The sequence below is a fragment of the Chlorocebus sabaeus genome, chromosome 15 (assembly GCF_047675955.1).
Source record: "Chlorocebus sabaeus isolate Y175 chromosome 15, mChlSab1.0.hap1, whole genome shotgun sequence".
NCBI classification, from domain to species: Eukaryota; Metazoa; Chordata; class Mammalia; order Primates; family Cercopithecidae; genus Chlorocebus; species Chlorocebus sabaeus.
The window spans coordinates 70,547,979-70,574,619 of NC_132918.1; the positions used below are offsets into that span (position 1 = coordinate 70,547,979).

General features: G+C 39.0%; 1 protein-coding gene across 1 annotated transcript in view; it reads left to right on the forward strand.

Moving 5' to 3' along the window:
- The window catches only part of RARB (retinoic acid receptor beta), a 769,451-nt gene that overhangs the window by 329,471 nt on the left and 413,339 nt on the right, over positions 1-26,641 (forward strand). Inside the window, exon 4 of the mRNA XM_038002334.2 lies at positions 21,924-22,380. Coding sequence (XP_037858262.2) covers positions 22,203-22,380 — 178 coding nt within the window. The 5' untranslated portion in view covers positions 21,924-22,202. The remainder of the gene's footprint in view (positions 1-21,923; positions 22,381-26,641) is intronic.

The window sequence follows — 26,641 nt, forward strand, 5'->3', positions numbered from 1 at the left end:
TTTAAGTACTTAAAAATTCAGCATGAATATCATGTTGCTATATTTGACTGATTTACACTTGAGGCTTGGTAAAAAGCCTATGAATTATTCATTCCCAAGTGATTCTATAAGCCAGAACACCAGAAATCATATCTCCCGTTGAAGTTTATAAAGTGAAATAGTTTAAATACTCTCTAGACATGTGGATGTCGGTAGAGTTGTTTTTTTCTCTGATTTTGAATTGCTATGCTTTCAACTCACTTGTCTTTTTATTTTAGGAAAACTTGGCTAAAAATTTTACCCTTTTCCACAGCAAACCTAGTTAACATATTTTTAAGTTGGTACAAAATATTATGTTATAAAGCAGGTTAGCAGTTGGTACTTTCTGTTCTTCTCGGGTCCAAAGAGGTTTTATTTTGTGGCAAGGAAAAACTGTGAGGGGAAAATGATTATTGACTGTCTTTTTCTTTTATTTACAAGGAACTAAAATGTAGTAAATTATTCTTCATTTAATATAATTAAACACTGCACTCAGGGAAGGAAAAAATATGTTACTCCATGAAACATATATATATTGTGTGTTTATATATTTAATTATAAAATTATGTACACATAATACATACACAATAATACAACCAGTCTGGTACATTAAACTGTTTAATATTTTTAAAGGCTCCACATATTAGACTCTACATAGTTCCTATATTTTGGAGTCTATAATTGTGAGTCTTGGCAGCTGACCTTTTATTTAAGATGCTACTTAGAGCAGTAATGCTTCGACCTATGTGCTCATCAAAATTCATAAACAAAATAGGGTCAGGTGGAGCCGCTAGCCAGATGATGCTTCCAAGAAAATCTAAAACTTCTAAAAATATGTGGACTGCAGTGGTTGATACAAACAACTTCTGTACATTATTTCAAGTAGAATCGTGAAAAACAGTTTGAAGGAAAAAAAGGAACAAACTTCCTCAGGGGAAAAGGACAGAATAATTTTGAATCTATTGATAAGCGCTATTCATTACTACTTTCACGGAATTCTTCATGGCTTACCCAACATTCATAATCCAAACCAACCCAGGAATAGAAGCAGAGCGTGTGTGTGTGTGTGTGTGTGTTTTCAGTAGAGTTGTCCTGAATGCTGATCCTTCACCAGGAAACATGTGTATAGCAATTACACACACACACAGGCACAAAGACACACAGAAGTGTTGTTTTGTGCATGTCATTGCCAGACTTTTAATAAGTAATTTCCAAATCAGCTTAGTCCTCAGAAATGTCACTAATGAGCTGTCTGCCAAAATGTGGCTCAAAATCTCATTCCTTACGAAGAACATGCAGAGATAATTTCTTTATCGAGCCATAAAGTACACTGACTTCAGTCCATTTGTACAACTTCTGCTGTTACCAAAGGACTGATCAGATGCTGACAATTCAGTGAGGTTAGGGTTGGAAAGTCTCGCCTTGAGTATCTGTGTGCACTGGGCCAATATAAAACAGTAATAAGAATATATAACTATAATTAAACAATGTGAAAGCCTTCTGAGTTGTTTGATAAATAGTTCGCTATTGTAGTTAAGAATGTTGTTTTTCAACAGTCAGGCCTAATATACATTAACAGTGCATATTATGTACCCACTGTGGTCAGAGCACAGGCCTCCCAAAGTGCTGGGATTATAGGCGTGAGCGACCGCACCCGGCCCTGTTTTGATTTTTAGATACTACAAATAAGTGAGAACACGTGATGTTTGTCTTTCTGCCACACTTGCCTCGATATTGTGCATTGTACTTAGCACAATATTCCGTTCACAGTATTCTCAATGAGGGCCTATTAAATAAAAGAGCCAGGCAAATTGGAGCTCAGATCCTGTTGACATTTACTGAGGCTTCTACAGAATATATTGTCTCTAAAGAGGTACCTGAAGAATGCGGAGACTTCACACTACATTAAAGCACTTTGCATTGGACTTTATCTTTTTATGCTTCTCCCTTTTATTATGCTCATTTCAAATCACTCTCTTCCATGATTATGTGGATTTTTAAGAAGCCAGCTATGTTGTGTTACACAATTAAAAATACCTTATTGATTTTTCCTTTTATTCTGTATGATTTGACTTGCTTTCACATCAACTGTTGCTAATGGATGTATCTGCTAGTATGCTCCACAGGCATTTCAATTAACTCATCCAGAACTGCATTCATCCTTTCTGAAGCCTTTTGCTCCATCTGAGTTCCTTAGCTTGCTGAAGGGCACCATTATTTGCTTGGTTTCTAAAACCAGAATTCTGGAGTCAGCCTTCATTGTTGACTCTCCTTTAATCCCATGTCCAATCTATGTCTTATTCTATCTGTGCTACCCTCATTAATATTGTTTGGATTCATCATGGTGGAGACCAAAGTCTTGGGCCCTCTCAGTGGGACCCTTGCAATAGTCTCCTGGCTGGTCCAGCCTCAAAGCTTTGCTACCAATCTGTTTTCCACACAGCTGCCAAAGTGGCCTTTGCAGATCTGACAATGTCATGTCCCTACTTCAAACCTTCCAATGACTCACCAGTGGGTACATGCAGGAGAAAAGTCCAGTCGCCCAAACTACGTGTGTAGGGTCTTACATCCAGATCCTTCCTTTCTATTCCAATCTCTTAATACTCCTCAGCTCAGAGTTTGCATTTTCTATATTTTGTGCAGAAGGCTCTTTCCCAGTTCAGTTGTCACCTTTCCCCAACCAGTCCTTTATTGGCTAGTTGTGCATCCTGTGTGCTTTCATAATACTGGCACCTACCTACATCTGAGCATGGAGACAACCCTAAAGGCTGTCTTTTCCCCAGTAGGCTGTGAGCTACTTGGGAGGAAGCAGGGGGTGACATGAGCATGCCTTTTACTTTTGTATCCCAACATCCAATGTAGAACTTAACACATAGCAATTATTCATGAAACTTCCCCAATTCATTCAATCACTTGTTAACATTATATCATTCTCACAACTAATTCTGTTATTTATTCTCATTGCAATTCTTTAATTTAGATTTCATCACTATTCTTTTCCTATATGCATTATATTCCATCTAAAATGAAATACTGCTTCCCCAATGTATCTGTCTTGTCTGCTCAATTCTTTTTTTTTTTTTTTTTGTATTTTTTTTTTGTATTTCTTAACGTTTTTCTTCCATGCTCTCTGTTCTATCATGTCTTTTTCTGCTTTCCTGCCATGAAAGTGATCACCCTCCCTTTTAGGACTAATTCTCTTTCCCCCTCCAACCCCAGCACACGTACACTTTATTTGCATTATATTGCTATTATTTTGTAGCAGTCACTCTTCCCCTGTTAGATTGTGGGCAGGGATTGTTCTTCCCTTACTCTATTCCCTCACTGGTCTATCTCAGTGCTTTGGTCATAGAAGGGGCTCAGAATTGAATTGGAACTGAACAGAATTGAATAAACTATCCATTTATGAAATAATTTGCTTTAGAGTTGCTAGAATTAAATGGCTGCTCCAGTGGCAATATTACTCTAACTCACTAATATCATTTGATCCACTGAGGAGCTAGTTAATTAAGTAGGTGGATTAAAAATATAATCTGGAGGAAGAATGTTTTGGCTGGGACCCACACACTTTTTTTCAAAAAGCTTTATGATCTCTTAGCTACAATTCCTCTTGATTTCCACCCAAAACAGCAATAGAACTCTTTCCACATGACTGTTGATGGCTGGCTTAGGAATACAAGGCCATACACCTGTGTGCCAGATGTGCTCTGCAGCCTGTCTGCTACCCCAGCCCATCTGCAAAGCATACCCCATGCTGGCTCCTTTCTATAGGAAAGGGGGCATTGGTTCCCAGCCTTTTTACATGATAGGTTCCCTGGTGCTCGCCTGTTTTCCTTAACTTAAAACCCCCTTCATTGAATTTCAATGTATTGGGTGACCTTTGCCAACACAGGAGGCCTTAGTTCATTTGCTTATTGGTGAGTCTGCTTTTTCTCTGTGTGTTTGATTTTTTGCCTGGCAATTTTTTTACTTGCATCACCATTTGTGAGAGTGCTGTTTGGTCTTCTGCAGCCAAACCAGCCACATCAGCATCAATAGTAGTTAATAGATGATCAAATCCTCAGAATTTCCTTGTGGTGCCTGAAGAATGTCATCTGATATTGAATGTAGCTTTAGCGGGAACGAATGGGATTTGATAACGAATGGGTCTGTGTTGATGGACACTGGGGACAAGGTAGCTTTGTGATCTTCTTTGTTTCTGTAAGAATGCATCTGCAACTGAATTCAGCCCATTTCTATGCCAGTGTGCTAATAGTTGTGGAATCTCATTCATCTCAACAGAGGCCAGTAAGCCCTGGAATCCCATCTGTTTGAGTGGATGCAGTAAAATGTCATGGAAATGTGGCCATTCATTCACATCACTAGTGAATGCTTTCTTGCTATTAATTTCCCTTCATTTTAACTGACTCTAATCACACAAATTCTACCCCCAACTGCAAAAAAAAAAAAAAAGGCATTTAGACTTTTCACTTAACTTTTAATCCTAATGTTTAAAGTGCTTGTCCACAGAGACAGAACAAAACAGTTATTTAAAAAATGTGCACAGAGTCTAAATGGAGATGCTCTCGTTCCTACAACACGTTCAAAAAATGCCTCAGCCAGTATTTTTGAGTCCTTCTTGGCATAAGATGCCCAAGGCTGTATTTTGGCCCAGAGGAATTTTTAGGCAGATTTTTTTTCCCTCCTGAAAGAGTTTAAGCAATAGAGAAGCAGGCTGAGTCTTAACTAGAACAAGGCTGAAAGAGGTGCTGTCTCTAGCAGATTGCTCCAGTGACACAATAGTTAGGAATGTGGCAGGCCTTTCAGTTAAACTTCTGGCTAACTGGACAGCTGAAATATTGGAGCTAGGTCAGGCTAGCGATCGTAGCAGGCACTTGTAAAACCTCAGTCAGCGGAAATAATGACCACGATCATACATTTGTCATTTTCTTAATAAATTTCCTAAATTAATTTTTAAGTCAAGAAGTCTGACTTCTAAAAAAGGATGTATGTATGTGTATGCATATAAACATACATCTGAGATAAATAAATGAATAGATAAATAATATAGGAAACAATAAGGTATCTCTTCAAAACAAATATGGGAAAAAAGTGTTTTGTTCTGTTTCCAGCTGTGTGTGAATGTGAACTGGCTTAAACATGCTGAAACTTACCAGGTATTTTCATGGAGTCAACAATATTAACAAAATTAACAATGTTAACAGTATTAACAATAATTAGTGCTTCCTTAGTGCCAGGCACAGTTCTAAGTGTGTGTGTGTATGTGTGAGTGTGTGTGTGTGTATATATATTTCTTTTTTTTTTTTTTTTTTTTTTTTTTTTTTTGAGACAGTGTCTCATTCCGTCACCCAGGCTGGAGTGCAGTAGCACAATCTCAGCTCACTGCAGCCTCAGCCTCCCAGGTGATTCTCCAGCCTCAGCCTCCAGACACCAGACTGCAGGCGTGAACCACCAACACCCAGCTAATTTTTGTATTTTTAGTAGAGATGAGGTTTCACCATGTTGACCAGGCTGGTCTCAAACTCCTGGCCTCAAGCGATCTGCCTACCTTGGCCTCCCAAAGTGCTGGGATTGCAGGTGGAAGCCATCACGCCCAGCCCTAAGTATCTATATTAACTCTTTTGATGTTCATCACAAATTTGTGTGCTAAGTCCTGTTATTTTCTCATTTTAAAATCAGAAGGCTGAGACTCAAGTTGAGATTTTACTCTTTGCCTCTAACAGAAACTTGATTGCTATGGTTTGTTTCCTTGAATAAGACTCTCCTCTTTATTTGCAAGGTGTGAATTCACAAAGCAATGTGCTGACCAACTGTAATCAAACACACCAGAACTGATGCAGCAGACTATTGTTTATCCAGAATATCTGTAATTTGACACATTTTGAATTAATAACTTCTCCGAAGTGTGGTTATCTTGACTTCGAAAGAACGCACATGTATAAATAGCAATTTTCTCCATAATGTAATATTTGCACCAATGAAGTTAAACTACTTTAAACATAATTTCCTACCCAAACACATAAGCAGCTAAGAAACATTACTGCTCATGTATTACCAGCCAGCCTATCAAGATAATACTGCTCTGTTTCCTTACAAACTTTCCTTCCCCTGTCTTTATCCTGGGGACTGGCTACCATAATTTCACTTGAGAGATCACACCATCACCTTCTACCATATAGAAAACCAAATCATGCTCCAATTATTAGAATACTGTAATTATTTAAATATTAATCATTGAGAAGTATTATTTTTCAATAGTTTCATGGCTTACATTCTTTGCTACAATTGCTTATAAACTCTCCCATAAATTCAAACGAGTGCTGTTGGCTTTCAGGTTGATCCTTGAAGAAGCTGTAGGCCTATATCAGTGGTGCTACTAATTATCAGATTGTCCTTTGAATTCTTCTTGTTTTTTAATTGCCTTTGTAGCAATTAAAAGTATTAGTTTTGGGGGGGAGGTGGTAAGTCTTCATCCTTAAGATATATTTGCTTTAAAAAATAATTTCAGAAGAAAGTGTAGTCAATAGGGACAGAGAAGATTTGGAATCAAAAATTGAAGTACAAATATAAAGTCATGAAATTATTATCTTTATATAATTAATGACTTTATTTGTCCCGTTATAACATAGATCTGCAAATTTCAGCAACTAAATATAATAAAGATTTATTTCTCACTAATGTCATCATCCAGTGCAGGCTGGTAGGAAGGCTCTACTCCATACAAATCTTCAGGGACCCAAGCTTCTTCCCAGTAGAGGCTCTGATATCTTCTAGGTCCTCGGAGTTCTGTGTTGAACCCTCTGCATTCAGTCAGCAATAGAGAGAAGAGAGAGCCTGAAAAATTCTGTAGGAGATTTGGGGGACTAGGCCTGGAAGTGGAAGACATCACATCACCCATGTTCTACAGGCCAGAACTCGGTCTTATGCCCCCAGCTAGTTGCAGAAGAAGTTGGGAAATACTCTTTGGCTGTGTAAGTGAAAAGAAAAGAAAATGGTATTTGTTGAGAATATAGCAATGTCTCTGCCACATTTCCTCTAGTGATGATTTCTCCCAAGAAAAGTGTTCAAAGTGTCTTTTTTGTTTTTGTTTTTGTTTTGTTTGTTTGTTTTGAGATGGAGTTCTGCTTCTGTTGCCCATGCTAGAGTGCAATGGTGCAATCTCAGCTCACCGCAGCCTCCACCTCCCAGGTTCAAGCAATTCTCCTGCCTCAGCCTCATGAGTAGCTGGGATTACAAGCATGCACCACCACACCTAGCTAATTGTGTATTTTTAGTAGGGACGGGGTTTCTCCATGTTGGTCAGGCTGGTCTCGAACTCCTGACCTCAGGTGATCCACCTGCCTCAGCCTCCCAAAGTGCTGGGATTACAGACGTGAGCCACCCCGCCTAGCCCAAAAGTGTCTTGAGTAATAGCGTCATCTGAATAAGTTGTAAGTCACATACTATGACTGTCTGGAAGGAAAAGTACAACTTGGAAATATATTCTGGTTGACTTCTTACACAATCGTATACCTTTTACCCATATTGTACACATGGCTTCATTCAGATGAATGAAGCAAAACAGTTGTATCTTCTTTGATCTCTGTCATCTTTTAGAGAGTTTTCTGACAACAAAAATGGGGGCAGGTCTCAGAATGGGAGTTGAGGCCACATAGCCAAGCTGCCAGAATTAGGGAGAAGAAAGCATTGGAATTAATTAAAATGCCATTTCCTAATGTGAGGAGGCCAAATTCCAGTATTCAAATGAGGTTAAGCTTTAATTTTTCTTCTAGGTACTGACACCCCCAACACCCACAAAGAGAATAAGGGAGATAATTCAGACTCATCTTTATTTTGGGGGAAGAGGATACTACCCATTCTTTCTCCTCCCAAGTATCTTGAAAACCACAGGCTAATTAAGACAGTAAAGGAAATTCTTAAGTACAAAAAGTTTGAAAAACAGAACACCGAGATTTGATATTTTTGTTTCAGCTTCTCTCTCTAAACTCACACATTGGTGCAAGATGTGTGATTCTTTCCTGTACCTATTTAACTGTCTCCATCACATCTATTTCAGATGAAATAGCTCTATCATATATTATCTCTAGGCTCTGGCAATTTTCAGGACAGCTCCAAGGCTACAGATAAATAAATGACCTTACATAATTTCCACATGGCAAAGCAGAGAAAACAAAGTAGCCAAATGCACATTTTAAATACTTTTTCAGGAATGGCTGCACTTTCCCAATAAAATTATCACACTCTTACCTTTCCTTTTGACATGACTTTGACCCCTGGCTGCTTCTAGAACCCACGCCTTTTATAGAACTGACATCATGTGGTTTTGTCTCTGCTGCAGCATTGCAGGGAGTTTTCGTAGCCAGCAGTGAGCATCTTCAAGTTTCTCTCACTACCCAACACCACACTTCGGATTTTCCCCTATGTGTGAAAAACAACAACAACAAAAAACCTGGCTACTAAATCCAGAAGAAATAATGTGTCAGTATTTGCAGCTCATGCTCTTGATTTATGTCCTTTGAGGTTCAGCATGGGTTGATGTATTAGTTTTTTATTGTTGTGATAACAAATTACTACAAGCTTAAAATAGAAATGTATTATCTCATAGCTCTGGAGGTCAGAGGTCCAAAATCAGCTTCCCTGAGCTAAAGTCAAGGTGCTGCCAGGGTTTGTTCTTTCAGAAGGATCTGCAGGGAGAACTTGTTTCCTTGCCCTTTTCAGCTTCTAGTGGTTGTCCCATAGTCCTTGGTCTTTGGCCCCTTCCTCACCTTCAAAGCATATCACCCCAAATTCTGCTTCCATCACATCACCGTCTCCTCTTCTATAATCAAATCTCCCTTTGCCTCCCTCTTGTAAGAATCCCTGTAGTTACACTGGGGTACCAGATAATCCAGTATCATCTCCCTTTTTTTTTTTTTTTTTTCCTTTTTGTTGGAGACAGAGTCTTGCTCCGTCACCCAGGCTGGAGTGCAGTGGCCCAATCTCAGCTCACCACAACTTCTGCTTCCTGGGTTCAAGCTATTCTCCCACCTCAGCCTCCCGAGTAGCTGGGATTACAGGCACCTGCCACAACGCCCATTTTATTATTATTATTATTATTATTATTATTATTATTATTATTGTATTTTGAATAGAGATGGGGTTTCACTGTATTGGCCAGGTTGGTCTCAAACTCCTGACCTCAAGTGATTTCCTGCCTCAGTCTCCCAAAGTGCTGGGATTACAGGTGTGAGCTACCACACCTGGCTGATGGCAAGATTCTTAACTTTAATTACATTACGAAGTCCTTTTGCCATATGAGGTAATGTTCCCCGGTTCTGGGAATTAGAACATGGACACTGTAGGGGCCATTCTGCTGTCTACCGTTGCTAGCTCTGTTTCACAGAGGCCTAACTCCATGTGCTTTTAATGTTAATGTAGGATTATAAATTAATGATACTTCTGCTTCTCCATACTTTCATCATGGTCTCCACTGGCTCATAAATGTAAAACACTCATCATTCTCTTCCACCATTTTTCCTTCCCACTTTTCTTAGTACATATTCTTGTGCCTATCTCTTTGCAGAGCTAGTTTTGTGTGTGTATCTTATTCACTTGTTTTTTTCCAAAATGTTGAATATATTTTAAATAACAGATGCAAGTTCATAACAAAGCATCTTCTAGATATTCCCTGAAGATGAATAGGGGAAGGGGCCCATGGAATGTATGCATGGTGAGGACCAAGACCTAACCCTGGCAGAGCCCCGTGGATATGAGAACCTTCCAGGGAAAGAGGCTGTGTGGTACCCATAGGAAGGCTAGACTCTGTGCCCAGGGTACGGAGACCAAGACAGACAGACACACAGGACAATCTGGCCTCACACCTTTGGCATATATCAGCAGAACCTGTGTGGACTGAGGCCTGAGAACCCAACCCCAGGGATGGGTGTGTGGGTTTGTGTGTGTGTGTGTGTGTGTGTGTGTGTATGTATGTACCTATTTTTTTATTTTTATTTTTTAGAGACAAGAGTCTCCCTCCGTCACTTAGGCTGAAGTGCAATGATCATAGCTCAGTCAGCCTCAACCTCCTGAGGTCAATCCGTCCTCCCCCATCAACCTCCCAAGTAGCTAAGACTATAGGCAAGCACCCCCATGCCTGGCTAAATTTTTTATTTTTATTTTTGTAGAAACAGGGTCTTGCTATGTTGCCCAAGCTGGCTTCAAACTCCTGGTATCAAGTAATCCTCCTGGCTTGGCCTCTCAAAATGCTAGGATTACAGGCACAAACCACACACCCAGCCATTCTTTTTAAATTATCAAGATATAATTCAAATAATAACAACACTCACCATTTTAAGATGCACAATTCAGTAGTTCTTCATATAGTCACAAATTAGTTCACCATCATCACGGTCTAATTCCAGAATATTTTGACCACTCTAAAAAGGAACTTCACACACACCAGCAGTCACCCTCTATTCTTTCCTCCCCCTAGGACCTGACAACTACTCATCTACTTTCTGTCTCAAGATTTGCCTACTTTACACGTTTCATATAAACGGAATCATATAATATGTGGCCTTTTATGTCTGGGTTCTTTCCTGTAGCATCATGTTTTCAAGGTTCATCCACAATCACTACTTCATTCCCTTTTTATGGTCAATCAATATAATTGTGTATCCATGGACCATATTTTGTTTATTCATCAATTCATGGACACTTGGATTGTTTTCACTGTATGGATATGGTGAATAATGCTGCTATAAACATTTGTGTACAAGGTTTTATGTGGACATGTTTTCAATTCCCTTGACTATATACATCCAGAAGTGAAATTACTGGGTTATGTGGTAGTTCCGTGTTTAACTTTTTGAGGACCTGCCGAACTGTTCTCTAAAGTGGCTGAAACATTTGACATTCTCACCAGCAGCGTTAAAGCATTTCAACGTCTGCATATCTCTCTGTTGCAAAACCTTGAGAGAGGGAGAAAACCGTAACAGTAGGCTGAATTTCCTATTATGTGTCAGGATAAGGATTTAGAGCCCAGTCAAATCTGGTTTAAATAAAATACAGAAACTAGACATTTCTTCCACACCTGAAGAAAAGTCATCTGTGGTGTGGTGGCTCACGCCTGTAATCCCAGCACTTTGGGAGGCTGAGGTGAGCAGATTGCTTGAATCCAGGAGTTTGAGACCAGCCTGGGCAACATAGGGAAACCCTGTCTCTATAAAAAAATAAAAAATTAGCTGGGCATGGTGGCGATTTCCCTGTAGTTCCAGCTGCTCAGGAGGCTGAGGCAGGAAGATTGCTTGAGCGGGAGGGGGAGGCTACAGTGAGCCAAGATCATGCCACTGCACACCAGCCTGAGCAGAATAAGACCCTATCTCAAAAAAAAAAAAAAAAACAAAAAAAAAGTATTTGGTCTTGCCTTCCTTATGAAAATATCATAATTCTAATGTGCTTTCTGACATTTTTCCACATCAAGGAACACAGAAATTAATATTCGCATGGCCCTTGGTGGTCAGTAAAGAGTCTGCTAAGGGATGGACTCATTGAGTCAAGGGCCCCGTTCTCTCACTCTCAGGCCCCATCAAGCCACTATAGACTGGGGAGACGAAAGTCACAGGCATACCTCTAATCCATTTTCTGGAACACCAATTAGAAAACTCAATTTTACTAAATTCAGTTGTGATGTTTCTTTTGACTTCAGGAGGTAAAGGTGGTGGGGAATGAAAAGAGCATGGGATAGGAGAAGACCTGAGTATGAGAACTTCCCTGGCCATAGGCCTCGTTCTCAAAGGAACTAACTGTGTGTCACACAGTATCCAAAATGGGGACTGATTCCTCTCCAAGGGGCTGAGTATGGTGGATGAAGAACAGACCAAGCTACAATGAGTGCAGACAGAGGTGGTAGGTCAGGGTTGTGTGGTGACAGTCCCAGACTGGCTGCCTGGCTTGACATAAAAATGCAAATCCTAGAAGCATGAATATACAGTCTGGCCACTGGGGAGAAGGTAGCTGGAAAGAACTAGGTATTATATCTTTGACCTCAGCCGGAAAGTAGTAGGGGTGAGTGTTGGAGGATGGTCAAGGATCTCACCTAAGAAACTGACGAGAGTGGGTCCAGATATCACCCATGGCCCAATGGATATTGAGCAGCAAGACTATTAGAGATCCTGATTGCCATTATAGGAAGCTCCTAAGGTGCGCTGAACCTGCTCCATACAGGTGGGAAGGCCAGCGTTAGTGCTGAGGAAGCATGGGCAACCCATGTGTTCAGTGACCTGACATTCTGTGGCAACTCTAACAGTCCTGACCTGTGGAACTATGTGGCCATCTCATTTATTGGACCACAAATAACTCAAATGGACCTTGAAAATTCTTGCTTTTTCGTTGTCTTGACTTTTAAATTCAAATGAATGAAATTGTTAAAAATGTATTTATGGCTAGACCTCCTTTTCTAGAATAGATATACCCCTCAAAATTATAGATATGTTGTAATATTTAAATATTAAATACTTATTTAAATCTGCTACTTTGGGGACCCTGTTATGGTTTTAATTACGTGAATTTTTCTTTTACAAAATGAATAAATGTTCCATAAACTTATTTTCAAATAAAAGTGGATGTGCATACATACTGAGTTTGACTATAGCAAGTATACTGTGACTGTTTTTAACTCTCTATCATAAATTATAAACTACAACAGTCCAGGAATCTCAGCTGTGTCTCTGTCTTGTTCTTTCCAGCACTGTGTCATTCATGAATGAACACTTCCTAATCCCACTCAGTAACCTATCAGGCTTAATCTCAATGTGAAGGTCAACCTTCAGTCATGGTCTGTAATCACAGTCAACTGAAGATTGTGCACCTTACTCTCTTAAAAGGGGCAGTTAAGTACTGGGTTAGTATGGTCCTTCTGGGATCTAAGGCCTAGAAATATAATTTTGGAGTTTGTTTTAAGGAAGAAGAAAGAAAAAATACAAACCAGTTTCAATGGTTAAAGACACCGGCCTCACAATGCCTAGAATGCTGTTCTTGACACTAAAGCCTGACTCAGAAGCACAGTTGTAGCTATTGTGACTCGTTTTGTCTGTTTTTATCAGTATCTTGCTTCTCTGTTCTCTCTCATGTCTGTTTACACGTGGTTTCTCTAGTCTCATGGCTTCTGCCACCTTGCTTCTCTGTCTACATTTCCATCTCTATGCCCGTCTTCTCTGTGTGTCTCTCTTGGTGTCTTAGGCATTCAAAACCAATCAGCAGCAAGGCTCTGATAGGATAGATGGGTCAACATCCAATGTGAAGAGTCCCACTGGGCACACTACTACTTCTACGCTGTCTCACAGGCTTCTGCCAGCCTGTAGATCTTGTAGATAACTGAATTTCCCTTGAGAACCAAATCCTAGGCCAGTCATTCTGCTTGGCTTGGGAGGATTCCATAATATGTAGCATGGAAACTATTGTACAAGGAGTTGCCTACCACCGCTTTTCTCAAAAACAAGCAATGGTACCAGCAGACCTTTAGTCCAATACATCTACACCTTATGTTTGGGAATCGACATGAAAAGACCTTAGGTGAAGCCTGACTTCAGCATGTGTGTGCAATGCTAGCAGATGTAACAACTTTGGGTTGAATGACTCCCTAAAAACCCCTATTTACATTACTGCTCTCATAGTTTACAGAAGTAAAATCTTAGTGTTTTATACATTGTAACATATGTGCATTTCTGCCTATTGTTTTTTCTGAAAGTCATATTTGAACTTTGTTTCTTTAGCAGATGGAATCTTACATATTTTTTTAAATGGCCTAAAAAGAAATACAAGGACATTCTTTATAAGCTTCTTAAAAAAGATTTTACTGTATCAAATGACCCCTCCTGATGCAGAGGAAGCTATTTAGATTTCATCCTTCCTCACTTGGTGGTCTAAGACTCCTTTGACTGCGTTATTTCCTCTGAATTACTCTCTTCTTTCTCCTTTATTCCCAAATTAAAAGGAAGTAAGAAATGCCTCTTTTTTGGCCAAATTCAAGTTTTTCCATTGTGGCTTCTCTTTAAGTTGAGAGTAATTTTATCAGCAATATTTATGATGAGGATGCTGAATATACGAGAGGTTGCAAAACCACCAGGCATGCAAAACTGACTTCTTTACATCCATGTTTCTTTTCTATCAAGAACAGCAGCAAAAGCAACTGACAGGATTTGTGCTGAGCCTGGCATTTTTGCTGAAAACAGGTATTTGGCTGAATGCATTTGAGACATTTTAAGTGGCATTACCTGGAACCAATCTCTTAAATAGGGAGGTTTGAACTAAAATACATTGGGAAAAAAATGGCAATATATGTGTAGTGCCTGTCAAAGCAAAGATTTCCCCACACCAAGTTCTAAATCAGCCAGAGAAGTACAAAAGACTTTGTTGTACTCTGTCACAAGACATTTTAAAAATCTCTTTTTCACTTATTTCTGTTTTTTATGTTAGCCACATCAGCCATGGTGTGAGTAAATTGCAGCCAGAGGAAATGGATACATTTTCTCCAAAAATCTTGTCTGTTTTGTTGCTTGGATCACTCTTCAAGGCAGCACGATGTAAAAGTAACGCTTCTCACCACGTCAAAGTGTTTAGCTCCTGTGTCTCAAGGCCAACTCCAATAATGGTCCTGTCTCCAAGGTAGAGTCTTCAAGAAAGCACATATCAAGTCATCAATGTGTTAAGTGGCATTTCACATTATCCACTATATTTGCAGATGTGTGTCTAAGGCAAGCCAAATCCCATCTTTATTTTATTTATATTTGTAGAAGCATTTGACACAGCCCCATGGCATGTCCATAATGGCAGGTCAAATCTCACTTTTTTATTGTTCAATTTCAGATTGGTGCTGTTACTGCCTTTCTCTTGCCACAAGGGAATACCAATTTAGCTATTGATTTAATCTTGTCTCAGCTGTGGTCTTGAGTGAAACGTTTCCTCATGGTTAAATTATTATTTAACTCCCTCTTCAGAGAAGACATTTAGAGCTGAAAAGGTTAAGGAATCATCCAGTGTAGGTTTCCCAAACTTATTTGACCACAGAGCTCTTGTTTTTAAACTTAATGAACATCCAGTGAAATATAATTAATTAAAAGACATGCACTTTTTCCTGTTCTCAAATCTTCACTAAAATGACAAGAGATGTAAAAAGTATAAATCATCAAAGGTAACAAGAACATGAGTGATGCTAATCACTGACAAGAGATGGCACCAACTTTTTTGGAAGATGGAGAGCAAATGTGCAGTGTCAAATAAATGAACAAAGTACTGAAAGCAAATTACTGTGTCTAAAGAAGAAGATGAAAAGGGGATGAAAGGAGATACTAGCTGTGGAAACTTGGCCAGTCCCAGAGAGCAGAGGCACCAGCTATCCTGAAACAAGGAAGTGATGATTGAGAGGAAAATTGGTTGTTGTTCCAAGTAAGCAGAAGATAAATTCACTCCTCTACCAATTTTATCTTGATTATAGTAACCCATCCTTGGTAAGAAAGGTAAATCTACTCTTCGAAGAAACTAAAGCGGAGGGGTTACTGAGTTCCAGATACCAAGCATGAATATACCATAGGGTGGTAATGGTAGACTGAAAACTGAAGGAAGACGTGAAAGGCCACATATTTCATAGTAAGTCTACCAGCAGCCCCAGCCTCATTCCTCCATTCAAATACTAGAGTCTTTCATAAGGTTTTTTCTTTCCACCCTACCCTGGGCAGATGCTTACAGGATTGCTCAATGGAGTTATCCAAGAGTCCCAAATAAAAAGCCCATAAATCTGACATTTGAGGAGTCCCACAATGAAATAAATGTAACAGTTATATAACTTTTTATGAAATTCACTCATTTGACAACGTTCAGCCATGAGAACAATCTGCAATAAACTTCCTCTTTTGAATATGAATGGACAGACTAGAGAATTTGGCAGACAATACAAATGAGAAATACATCTAATGTTAATGGAAATAAAACAGAAAAAAAGTGAAGAGAAAGAGTCAATAATATAGTGAGCAGAATAAAACACTGAAAAGAACATTTCTCTTTTCTTTTTCTTTTTCTTTTTTGAGATGGAATGTTGCTCTGTTGCCCAGGCTGGAGTGCAGTGGCACAATTTTGACTCACTGCAACCTCCACCCCCCAGGTTCAAGCAATTGATTCTCCTGCCTCAGCCTCCCAACTAGCTGGGATTATAGGCAGGTGCCACCATGCCTGGCTAATTTTTTGTATTTTTAGTAGAGACAGGGTTTCACCAGATTGGCCAGGCTAGTCTCAAACTCATGATCTCAAGTGATCCACCTGCCTCAGCCTCTCAAAGTGCTGGGTTTACAGGCTTGAGAAACCACGCCCCACCTAGAACTGTTCTTAATATCCTAAAAAAATCAGAAAATACATGGCAGTCATGACAAAGAACAATGTATAAATAAGAAAAAACAAGAAAAACTCTTAGATGTTAAAAATGTGTTACCACAAATGTAAAAATCAATAGAGTAATTGGAAGTTAAAGGTGAGGGTATCTTCCAGAAAGGAGAACAAATGGATGAAGTGGAAATAGAAAATGTGGAGAATCAATTCTGAATGTCTACCATCTAAATAAGATTTCCAAATGGAGACAGCAAAACAGAAGTTAAGGAAGATATTAGCAAAGGAAGCGTAAAATAAAATGTTTCCTAACAGGACTTGAGTCAGCAGATTGAATACATTTACCAAGTGCATAACACAATAAAGCAAAGAAAGGGATCCTTGGGATTAAAGAGAAGAGTACAAGAAATGGAAGAATTTCACACACAGGATCAGAAATCTGAATAATACTGGACTTTTCCAAAGCAATGTAAAAAGCTTGGGGAAATGGCACAACATACTTAAAATTCTGTTTAAAAAAAAAATGACTTCTAATCCACAATTTTATACCTAGCCAAACTGTTAAACATATGTGAAGTGCAACATAAAAATACTGTAATTCATGCAGAGTCTCAAAAAATTTACCTCCCACATAACATCCTTCAGAAAACTCTTAGGAAAAAAGCTACCCAACTGAAGAAAGCCAGAAAAGACAGACGTGAGTTTCAGGAAATGGGGATTCCGAAAAAAGAGAGAAGCAATAATAGAAAGTCCTAGTCTGACATCAGTGCATGGGGGCTGGGAAAGAAGCCAATCAGCCCTGGAGCAGGAGGAACGTCTCCAATTGTGGAATTCATCTATCACATGATATGTCAGACAAAATTGTTAGAGATTTAGAAAAGAATTATTCACAGATACAAAGAAGACTAATCAAATTATGTAAATAAAGCTGTTAGCTCCAGGAAAAAAAAACCAATTTTATAAGAAAACTGTAAATGCAGTATATCACGTAACTCAACTGTAACAATATTTATCTGGTCATAATGTAAATATAATGTAAATGATTTTTATTTTTAAAATTGTGATAAAATTATGTTGGGAGTAAAAGGAGAAAGAGGTTTCTGTGTGTGAGCAATAGTTTAAGAGAGTTATATTTATAGTAGGAACCAAGAGATAAAAAAACATTTTGACTTGGCACGGTGACTCATACCTGTAATCCCAGCACTTTGGGACGCTGAGGCAGGAAGATCACTTGAGTCCAGGAGTTCGAGACCAGCCTGGGCAACATAACAAAACCACGTCTCTACAGAAAATACAAAAATTAGCTGGGCATGGTGACACACACCTATAGTTCTAGCTACTCTGGAGACTGAGGTGAAAAGACTGCTTGTGCTCAGGTGGCTGAGGCTGCAGTGAACTGTGATTGTGCTGCTGCACTCAGGCCTGGGTGACAGAGTGACATCTTGTTTAAAAAAAAAAAAAAAGAAAGAAATTGAAGTACTTGCTTCTGAGGGGAACTCAAGAATGGGAAGGATAGAGAGCTGTTATTCTTTATCAGTCTCAAGCAGGGGTCAGCAAAGCACGGCCCATGTGTCAAATTCATCAGGCTGCCTGTTTTTATAAATAATGCTTTATTGGAATACAGCCGCACCAAATCATGTATGGATTCTCTGTGGCTGCTTTTGTGCCAAATCAGTTGCTACAACAGGAGAGTCGAGGAGTAGTGACAGACACTGTATGAACCGCAGTCTCAAATACTCACTTTCTGGCTCTTTACAGAAGAAGTTTGCCAACCTCATGTCTAGAGCTGTGGCTCTCAAATGTTAGCTGCGTCGGAGTCCTCTGGAGGGCTTGTTAGAACGCAGGTGAGGGATGGCTTTTTCCAGAGTTTCTGATTCTGTAAGTCTCTCAGGTGGGGCCTGGAGAATTTGCATTTTTAACCAGTTTGCTGGTGATGCTCATGTTGCCAGCTGAGGGACCCGCTTTGCGAATCACTGATCTAAAGAAACTATTTGACTTTTAAAAATCATGTTGGAAGTATTATGTTTATCAAAGAAATTTGAAATGTTGAGAAGTATAAGGTTGGAAACTTACACGCAAATGTGAGCTAAACTTAATGCAAAAATGACCTCTGGTGAATGAAATGTAACAGAAAGTCACTCAAATGTTACTTTAAAAATGTTTTCATAGAACCAAAATCATAAACTAGAGAAAAATTATATAGATATGTGTGGAGAAAAATAGAAAAATAAATTATTTGGTTAATAAGATATCATAGACACAGGCAGAAATATTAAGATTTGCAGAGATTACCAAGGCCCCACCACTACATGTGCATGTATGATTCAGGTGGTCAGTGAGTAAACCAATCACGCTTCCTCCTGTCTGGCATCTTGTTTATCAAAGGTTGATTATTGCGTAACAGTATCAACTATGCAAACAATTATTTTCATCTTTTTGTTTTCACTTATTTTCTAGAAAATGCAGTTTGAGAAACGTGACATAAAGCCTACTTCTCTTCACTTGACCACTTTTACAGAATCTTAAACTGATACCCATAGAATCTCTTCTCTGGTAGATCCAAGACCTTCTTCTAACCCAGTCCCTACTTCCTTCCTCTCTTCCTACCAGCTCCTGTTTGCTTTGCCTGAGGTGGTGAAGGAAAGAACCCCAGATGAGCCCAAACTCAAATCAAGCTTAAAGAAAAAAGAGCACTGCTAATCTTTTTTTCTAAAAGCCTGAAACAAAGGAAATTCTCTGCTTCCAGGAATAGCCTTAATCAGTCACATATGTGAACATAGACCCAGTGACTGCTCAGACAATTTTCCACCAACCTAATGTCGGGATTTTCTCGACACATTGATTTTTTTTTTTTTTTTTTTTTTTGCCTATTATCAGTATAAGTAGTTAAAAAAAAAAAAAAAAAAATCCCACACATGATACCAGACCTCTCCACCAGACAGGCAAGATGCTGACAATCTGCAGTGTTTGAAAGCAAAGAGAAATGAAGGATTATTGAGGGTGGAATAATGGTTTTTTCCCAACCAGTCCCCGGTTGGTTAAAAAAAAAACAACAAACAAACAGCTTTAAAAATCAGAATTGTGCCCTGAGGGGTGGGTTTGCTGAACTGTCAGCTCCACCAGTTAATGAGGTAGTTTGTCAAATGGAGATAGAAAGACCATTTATAACAATGCTGTGCTTTGTGTGTGATTTAAAAATCAAATTGAGTGGAAACTCAGCAAATACTAAATGGTATTGTTTATTTTCTAATTAATTTGCTACAAACTACAAAATAAAACTATTGAATATGTTGGATAATGTATGCTTTTAAGAAGAAAAAGCATCAAAAGCACCTCTGAGATAAAAAGGATTCAGAGGCTGTTTACTTTCTTTTCATCAGAGAAACAAGTTGTAGTTTGAAAGTTTTTTTAAAGGCATTGATATTTTGGGGGAGATTTTTAGAGTTAGTGTGTTGTATAAGCCAACCGGCAATGTCATCTCCTTTGTAAGTTCAGCGGAGTACTAGGGGGCCTGGGACCATATGGTCTCACTGTTGACACTGTTCGTTTTTAATATTAATAGGCCAGGGATTCAAGGCCCTGGGGCAGATGTCATCTAAGTGAGGACAGAAGCAAACATCACAACTGCTCACTGAGTTTTTCCACTGTAGAGTACAACCAGCATAACACTGGCGTTCAAAATACATAAGCTTAGGTTGGCAGAGGGGCAAGAGCAGAGAAGGTGATTCAAATTCTGGCTTACCGAGGGCTTACTCTGTGACATTGGGGGAAATTCATTGAAACTCCCCGAGACTTACTCTTCTCATCTGGAAAATAAAAAATATCTGCCTTAAAAGGGTTAGAGCTTATAGTGAGGTGCCTCACATGTGGTAAATAGTCAGTGAAAATTATATTTGATTAGAACATTGTGGGGTTTATAAGAAACAAACTGACTCACTTCACAAACTGAAGTCAAGAAGCCTTAATGAGTGATTGTTCTCAACCTTACCCAGATCCCTTGTTTTCTTCCTTACTTCAAGGATATAAGCTTTAGTCCTAATATTCTTTTGCTGGGATTACTATAATATAGTCTCCCAGCCCTAACCCCAAAACCTCTTGTCTATTCCAGCAAGCTTGTTGTGAGAAGCATATTATTTTGACATAACAAATATGTTAACGTTAATAGAAACTTTTACCAAGTGTTTACTATTTACCTCGTGTTTACTATATACCAGGCACTGTTTTTCTTTGTATTACCTCATTTAATCCTCACAATACCATTCTGAAGTAAATTCTATTATTCTTATTTTATAGGAAAAAAATAACGTATTGAAAGGACAAATAATTGCCTGAGAGGCAGAATTATTTGAGCTGGACAGACTGGCTCTAGAATCATGCTCTTAACAACTACTCTGTTCTGGCCTTGAAGTACTCTTGTTTTGTGCCACATGAATCTTTTTTTTTTTTTTTTTTTTTTGTGCCACATGAATACATTCAGAGGTTGCCATTCAGTGGGCAGAGTTTGGGAGCTTCTAATTAATATTGGTTATCAGGGCTAAGGTGAGGCTGTGAAGTTTACATCCAGCTTACTCTAGAATTTAAGCTTCTTCTATTTCAGTCTCAAGGAATCCTAGGTGTTGAGCATCTCTGGATTGTCCTTCATGAATCATGGGACAGTTTATACTTCTTTCACAATATGACCTTAATCAAGAGTTGTTAAAACTAGCAACTCAGTGAGGGCAGAAATCACATTAGTGTTCTTTGGCACTATATGTATCTCTAGTTCGTACATTAGTGCCTGGCACATAATAGTGAGATTTGATTGGTGAGTAGGTGATTGGATAGACAGACAAATGGGTCAACAAATGGATGGATGGATGGATGGATGGATGCACAACTATGAAAGATGTTGATAATAAAGAAGTGATACATAATATTTTACTCTCTCTCTCTCATTAGGTTATAGTTTCTCCCATAATTTTATTTATCATGGCTATATGACTTCAAATAGCCACAGTAAAATCCAAAGTTATTCATATAAAAGAAGTAAAATTTGGAAGCATAACAGTTAGAATAGCATTAATTAATTTCCCTAAGAAAGCAAGAAAAAAAATTTCATTCATTCAACTAATACATACTCAGGGTCTCTCCTTCGTCAGGTACTCTTCTAGGAGCTTAAAGCGTAACTGTTAACAAAAACAGTCTGCCCTCCTGGTGAGTGCATGCTAATGGGGGAGACAGACAAAAACAAACACTCCCACATGTAATATATCAAGTTGTTTAACTGCCATGGAGAAAAATTTAGCAGAGTGATACAGCGAAATAACATAGGAGTGGAGGGTTTTGCTATTTAATATCAGATGGTCAGTTATTTTTAAATTGTGTAAAAGTTGTAGTCTATGTTAGAATGTGAGAAAAGAAAATTAACACTCTTTGGGAAGTAGTAACTGTAGGAAGACAAGGAATTAGTACACCTGGATTAGTATTGGAAATATTTTGTATAATAACTTGATAAAGAGGGAGAGATTTTTTCTTTGTGATATATACCTATGTTTTCCATTTTTTTCTTACAGAATTAACAGCTCTGAAATTTGAAGGTGCTAGTGTCTCCCTGGTCTTGAACTGAGAAGCTGAACGAAGAAAGCATCCTTCCTGTAATCAGTGTAACAAAATGAGAGGCGGAAAAACCGTGCTGGGAAGAAACAAGGTCATCAATTGAACCATCTTGACTTTGGCCCAGAACACAGCTCAGCCTCAACTCCTGCAGCGCATTTACCTCCCTCACTTTCGTTCAAGACTTGGAGTGATGTATTCCTGCTCCAGAGCACCTTTCTTTCTGTGAGGCCCGAAACATGACCACTAGCGGCCACGCATGTCCGGTCCCAGCAGTGAATGGACACATGACTCACTATCCAACCACACCCTACCCATTACTTTTTCCACCTGTCATCGGAGGACTTTCCCTGCCTCCCCTCCATGGCCTTCATGGACATCCGCCTCCGAGTGGGTGCAGCACCCCATCACCAGCAAGTAAGTCCTGCTGGATTTGCTCTCTTTTCTCTTGGTTGATTGGATGAAGGGACCTGAGAAAACAGGATGGTTGGTATCCCAGGCAATTTCTCATTTCGTTGGCTGCCGGTTTCTTTTGGTCTTGAATTCTACTTTTAGTTCTGTGGAAAGAGATATGATTTGAAATTAGATAAGTGGCAAATTTTAGATTTCAGCCCGTTCAAGGCCGCTTTGGTATTTTGCTCTATTTCATAAAATGCAAACACAAAACATAATGAGCATATGGGGTAAACATCTGTGGTCAATACCTAAAGAAATTGGCCATGTGATAAATAATGGAAGCAGTGAATTAGGAGATGATACCATAAAAATCACTAATGATAATACTAGAGTTAAAATCTATTTTGGTTGTGAGATCTCCTTTGAATCTTGTACTTATTTCCTGTGTACAAATGATATCTGTAATTGTTCTTAACTTCCCATAGACCTTTGCTACCAATTCCTATCACATTAAGCTTTTTTAGTGTCCTTTTGTTTCTGTACTAGCTATTTCTTATCCCAGATCTTCCCTTAAATTTTCTGTATAAGGTACTATAAAATAAAAATAGTCAAAGTTAGAGTTCTCCAAGACTGATATGACTTCCACATTGAAATGTCTATATTGTGCAATTTTTAGAAAGTTCTGTGTTTAAAGACAAACTGTGGTAGCCAGCGAGCTTTTCCACCTGTTAATAACAACTTACTTGGTTTAGCGTCTGGAGGTGAAAAGGCATATTGATTTAACAACAGGCATCCACAGCGTGTTCTCCAAGTTCTTTCTGGCTCACAGAGCAACAGGAGCTCTTTGTAACTCTTCCTGGTGATTGCTTTGCATTTTGCTTCTCTTGAAGGACTTCCCCAAATATGAGCGTGGTATCATTGGGATATCACCTTCATCTTTCTGTAGTGTGCTCTTCGTGCCTTCCCTCATTCCTTCTACTACACTCTTAGCTCACTGAAAGCAGGAAGCTTGTTCCACCTACGTGGAATCCCTGGTGCAGTGCCTTCAAAAATAGTAGGGGATGGATGTTTGGATGGACAGACAGACTGACAGAGAGGCAAACAGAGGGCGGATTTTCACTTTTGGGATGTTGATTGCAATCATAGTGCTCTATCATTCCTGATAAACAGTGACGTGATTTGCTGATGACTCTTTCCTTCTGTGTTTTGAATTTCTGGCTTGATCCTATGACCCTAATGTCTCTGGAATTGCCTAAAACCCTTCTCCCATGCTTCTGAAGTTCAAACTGAAAGTTGAAGCAGCCAAAGCGGCTTACTGACTATCCAGAGAAATGGACCTGGTACCAGCACTCAAAATATCTTGCTGACACAAGTGCTGTTTCAAATCATGTTCACCCAATAGGCAAATGATATAATGAAGTTACTTTTAGCTAGCAAATGAGGAGGTCTAAATGATTGATAAAGCCATTAAAATTTCACCTATGAGCCTCCAATTCCGTTGCTCAACTGACCTGATAGCACATTTTAACAGGTTTCTTTCCTGAGATCAGAAGCATATTTTGTAGATGTAGCCAAGAAATTGAGATATAAGTAGGATACCCATGCTGAATGATCAAATTCAGCAGATTGAGACTCTAAGGCAGTCTGAAACCTCTAGGTTCCCAAAAGCAACTCTGGGCTTTAGGCTTCTTTGGCTACTGATTTGTTTTTATTTTTATTTTCATTTATCTTTCATTGATTTATTTTTTCAAGATGATATCTCTCTCTGTCGCCAGACCAGAGTACAGTGGTATGATCTTGGCTCACTGCAACCTCCACCTTCTGGGTTCAAGTGATTCTCCTGCCTCAGCCTCCTGAGTAGCTGGGACTACAGGCACACACCACCACACCCAGCTAATTTTTGTATTTTTAGTAGATACGTAGATTCATCATGTTGGCCAGAATAGTCTCAATCTCTTGACCTCGTGATCTACCCACCTCAGCCTCCCAAAGTGCTGTGAGCCACCGCACCTGGTCTTGGCTACTACTGATTTAAAGGAAAATGTGGAGCATATTAAATGGAAGAGTGGTTGAGATATATCATATCTAAGCCTCTTTTCCACTCAAAATACGAGGTAATTATTTTTATTTCACAGTTACTAATAAAGTACAAGATGCCATTACTATTAGATTGAACTATAATGCAGTTGTCATTTTCTAGATCAAAACTGGTGATATATAGATTCAACCTTTGGAAAGAGAGGGTTTGAAGTTCAAAAAAAAAAAGGATAAATAATTGATGACTTTTTTCTTGACGGCCTTGTAAGCAGAGTGCTAAGTAACTGCACCCTGAAATGTGTTTGGAGAAGGGGCAGAAAAAGGACTAGGTACAGAAAGTTCAGGCTGGAAACATCAAAGATGACTTACTTCATACCCTAATACCTTGTTTTATTATTTCTTGCCACAGTCGAAACACATGAAAGCTGCTCAGATGGAAATGATTAGAAGAAGCCACTGTGAATATGACTCTGTTAGTTGGCCCTCAAAGGAGGAATTGTCTTTGTTAAAGCCCATGTTTTCAAAAGTTCCTAGAAAAGGATAAAGTCTTGAAAATTACCCACAGACTTGGCTAAAAATAAATTTAAGGTTTTGTCCATGTACTGAGATTAGTAGGAAGGTAGCCAAATTCCGTAAAGACTCAATAACTAGCAACACACATACTTGGGTGAAAAAACTGACCAATGTGGAATCAAAAGGGAACAAACATAATGGAGAATGACTGTAAAGAGATTCATGTCATTGAACTGTAGGACCTACTGATATCTCTTTTGTTATCTGTATGTGTCTTGATTCTGCAGCTCACTAGGAAGAATAAATTCTCCTGCCCCTGTAGTGAGGGTCTGTCAGCACTAAGTAATTGTAAAGGCTCAAGAATTCTCTACCTCAAAAGCAAGTAAGAACAATTTCCATAGCAGCTACTGAAGTTATACCTGCTCTTCACCCTTCCTTCATTCACTTCTGACTCTGGTCAGCCTTATCTCCTAGACCTGAACCTGAGCTCTGCATATTGAACTTCTCTAAGCCTACAGCACAATGACTCCATTCCCACACGTAAACATGTCCTTGATGTTGTATCTACTTTGCAGTCATTTAACCTCTCTGAATTTTTGTTCTATCAACTATGTTATTTATAGGACAGCCTTTTACTATATATCTAAATCTTTTAAGAATGAAGGTGGAGTCTACATTAGGAAGGAAACTTGTACTATAAAGGGGTGAAATCAGGTCATCCCCAAAATCTTTTCAACTCTAATAGGCGATGATTTCACATAACTCAGGTTTCTCCTGGTCCACATGCCATTTGCAGGGATGGGCCCTGTTCTTTTGCAGTGTGGAATACTTGGCTATTGGTATGATCATTTGTGACCTCTGGCAATTCAGAGGGGAAGATGTGGCCACTTTTCAGAAGGTCTGTTCTCAAGAGCTTTCTACCTTAAAGAAGAAAAGATATTTGCAGAAGAGAACTTGAAAGCATCTTCTGTGTGTACACATTCTGACTTAATTTTTACAGCATCGAGTCTCTCTAAGCTTAGAACACAGGGAACATATGAAAAAAGGGGGAGTTAAAATATGTAATAAGAAAAACTACCATGCATTGAGCACATCCTGGATTACCCACAGAGCATTTCATGTATGCCATTCTTAGTCTTTTTAATAGCCTCGACGTCACTGCCAGGACATTACAGAAGTTCCATTTTACAGATAAAGACCAGGAGGCTTAGAGAGAGTAAAGAGCTTACATAACCAGTTAATGTTGGAGTCAAATTCCACATCCAGACCTCAAGACCCCAGAGTGCATGCCTTTCCCAGTGTTTTGGGCAATGAGGCCAGTATAATCCCTTGGAAAATTCACGGCCCCACTGTGGACATCTTTTTTCCACGATGTTTCAGAGAGTCCTTGGAGATGATGGATATTTAAAGGACCTTGCATCCTCTTTAATTTAATCAACTACTGTGGAAGCCACTATCGGTTTTCATCACAATGGAGATTTGAAAGGGTGCCACCGCAGTGCCTTTGATAAGCATGACTTCCAATGGGAGAAGAGCCTGATATGCTATGCCAGGGAACACTCAAAATATTATGTGGTAGGGCTCTCTGTGAGAGTTGGACAACTGTCTGTCTGTCTCTCTTTATGTTCCTTTCATGGCTGCTTGTTCTGTTTTATTGCTGCACATGTGCTTTTTATAGGTTGTTGCAAGCTGGAAAATATTGTTAAGTGTTTTGGCTTCAGAACCTCTCTCA